This window comes from Mandrillus leucophaeus, unplaced genomic scaffold (genome assembly GCF_000951045.1).
Source record: "Mandrillus leucophaeus isolate KB7577 unplaced genomic scaffold, Mleu.le_1.0 Scaffold284, whole genome shotgun sequence".
Lineage (NCBI taxonomy): Eukaryota > Metazoa > Chordata > Mammalia > Primates > Cercopithecidae > Mandrillus > Mandrillus leucophaeus.
In genome coordinates this window covers 2849080-2851235 of record NW_012102965.1, presented here as the reverse complement: position 1 = coordinate 2851235, position 2156 = coordinate 2849080, and the positions used below count along the sequence as shown (strand labels likewise).

At 33.9% G+C, this 2156-nt stretch overlaps 1 protein-coding gene across 1 annotated transcript in view; it reads right to left on the bottom strand.

Annotated features, from left to right (window-relative positions):
• Nucleotides 1–2156, bottom strand: part of RAVER2 (ribonucleoprotein, PTB-binding 2) — a 69915-nt gene that overhangs the window by 17075 nt on the left and 50684 nt on the right. Inside the window, exon 9 of the mRNA XM_011985476.1 lies at nt 1701–1812. Coding sequence (XP_011840866.1) covers nt 1701–1812 — 112 coding nt within the window. The remainder of the gene's footprint in view (nt 1–1700; nt 1813–2156) is intronic.

Genomic DNA, 2156 nt, shown 5'->3' with positions numbered 1-2156 from the left:
TATATTTTATTATAAATTATAAATTATAACAGCATATTATCAAATAGAACAAAATTTTAATTTGCCAACATATAACTAGATATATTTTCCCCTGGGAAAACACAGTATATAATACTGTCTCATTCATTTGAAACAACTTAAAATGGACACCTGTCCCATGGGTAAATAATTTTGGTGGAAAGGTTAAAAAACATATATGTCTGGCCGGGCATAGTGGCTCATGCCTGTAATTCCAGCATTTTGAGAGGCTAAGGTGGGAGGACTGCCTGAGCCCAGGAGTTCGAGACTGGCTTGGGTGACATGGTGAAACTCCGTCTCTACAAAAAAATACTAAAAATATAAAAATTTGCCAGGAATGGTGGTGCATGACTGTAATACCAGCTACTTGGGAGGATGAGACTTAAGAATTGCTTGAACCCAGGAAGTGGAGGTTGCAGGGAGCCGAGATGGTGCCACTGCACTCCAGCCTAGGTGACAGAGCAAGACTCTGTCTCACAGAAAACAAACAAACAAACAAACAAACAAAAATTAGCTGGGCATGGTGGCACATGCCTGTAGTCCCAGCTACTTGGGAGGCTGAGGTAGGAGGATCACTTGAGCCCAGGAGGTGGAGGCTGCAGTAAGCCAAGATCACACCACAGCACTCCAGCCTGGGCGACAGAGTGAGACCTTGTCTCAAAAAAACAAAACGTGTATGTGTATGTGTGTGTGTGTGTGTGTGTGTGTGTGTGTCTAGTCTGTAAAACAAGGTATAAAAAATGTAAACCGTTCCTATAAATGTAATAATTGTCACCATCAATTTTCAGACCAGATCAATATATAACAGTTATACTAGAAGTGCACTTACATTTTTTTCCAGCTCAAAAAAAATTACAAATTAATGTTTGGGTTCAAGGATATTTCATAAAATACAGAGGATATATATTAAAAATGAAATTCATCTTTCATCTCTTTTTATTTAATCCTATTATTCTTCCCAGAGGTAATAGTTTAGAATTTACTTTTTTGGCTTTATTTCATGCATCTGCACACTCAAGTATATACATGTAAGGATTTATAACTTTAAATAAACACAAATGGAATCATTTTATGCATATATTTGCCAAAATATGCTTTAGCGTTCATCTCATATCAGTACACATAAATATCCCTCAATTATAAAAAAAAGTTGCACAGTATTCAATTATATGATGAACTATTTTAGCATTTCCCTATTGACAAATATTAAGTATTTTCCAGTTTTCCCACTATTTACAACCAATGATGCAGTGAACATCCTTGTGCCTGGAGCATATCACATTTGTGATTTTCTCTTAAAACGACATTTGAATGAATAGCTGATTTATAGTAATTGAAGGCTTGAGGGGTTCCTCCAAAAAGTGAATGAGAATTCCACTTCTACCAATTATTGGTAGCTCATACATTTTGGGAGTATTCAAACACTCAAGATATATAAGATTACTTATAGGTTTAAACTTCTGGTTAAGAAAAATGATTCTCTATGAGTTGTAATGTTTTCCTTAAATAAAATAGCACACATTTTGAGTGTCTTAATTACTATTTTAATTTAAAGAATAATTTAGGCCTATAATTTGGCCAATAGGTATTATTTGCTTCCATTAAGTCAAAAATTAAAGTAAAACTTATTATGTAAAGTATTCAATAAAACTCCACAACAAGAATACTGAGCCCCTACTTACATGACAAGCACACACTGGGCAACACACTTGCCAAATTCAAGTATGGATTTTTACTGAGCCGAATTTCTTTTGGTGGTTCTCCCAAGAGTGAAGTCTGATTCTTAGAGGCAGCCTATTTAACAAAAACAAAGGAGGGGGTACTTAATGAGAAGAACATGAAAATAAAAATGAAGAACACAGAAATACGTATTTTTCAATACATCTAGTGTACTTATGAAATATCTATGGATGTTGACTAAAATTATCACATTTCACCTGCTATTAGTTGTTCAATTAGGTTTTTAAAAAAACTATTCTAGAGCCATAGAACTTTAGAACTAAAAGAGAATGAAAGGATATCTTGTACAATCTTCTCACTTGAACCAGGAAAGAATTCATCTTCACAAGAAAAACTAAATTCCATATCTCTTTTCCAGAAATACTGTTTATCTATCTATCTATCTTTTTTTTTTTTTT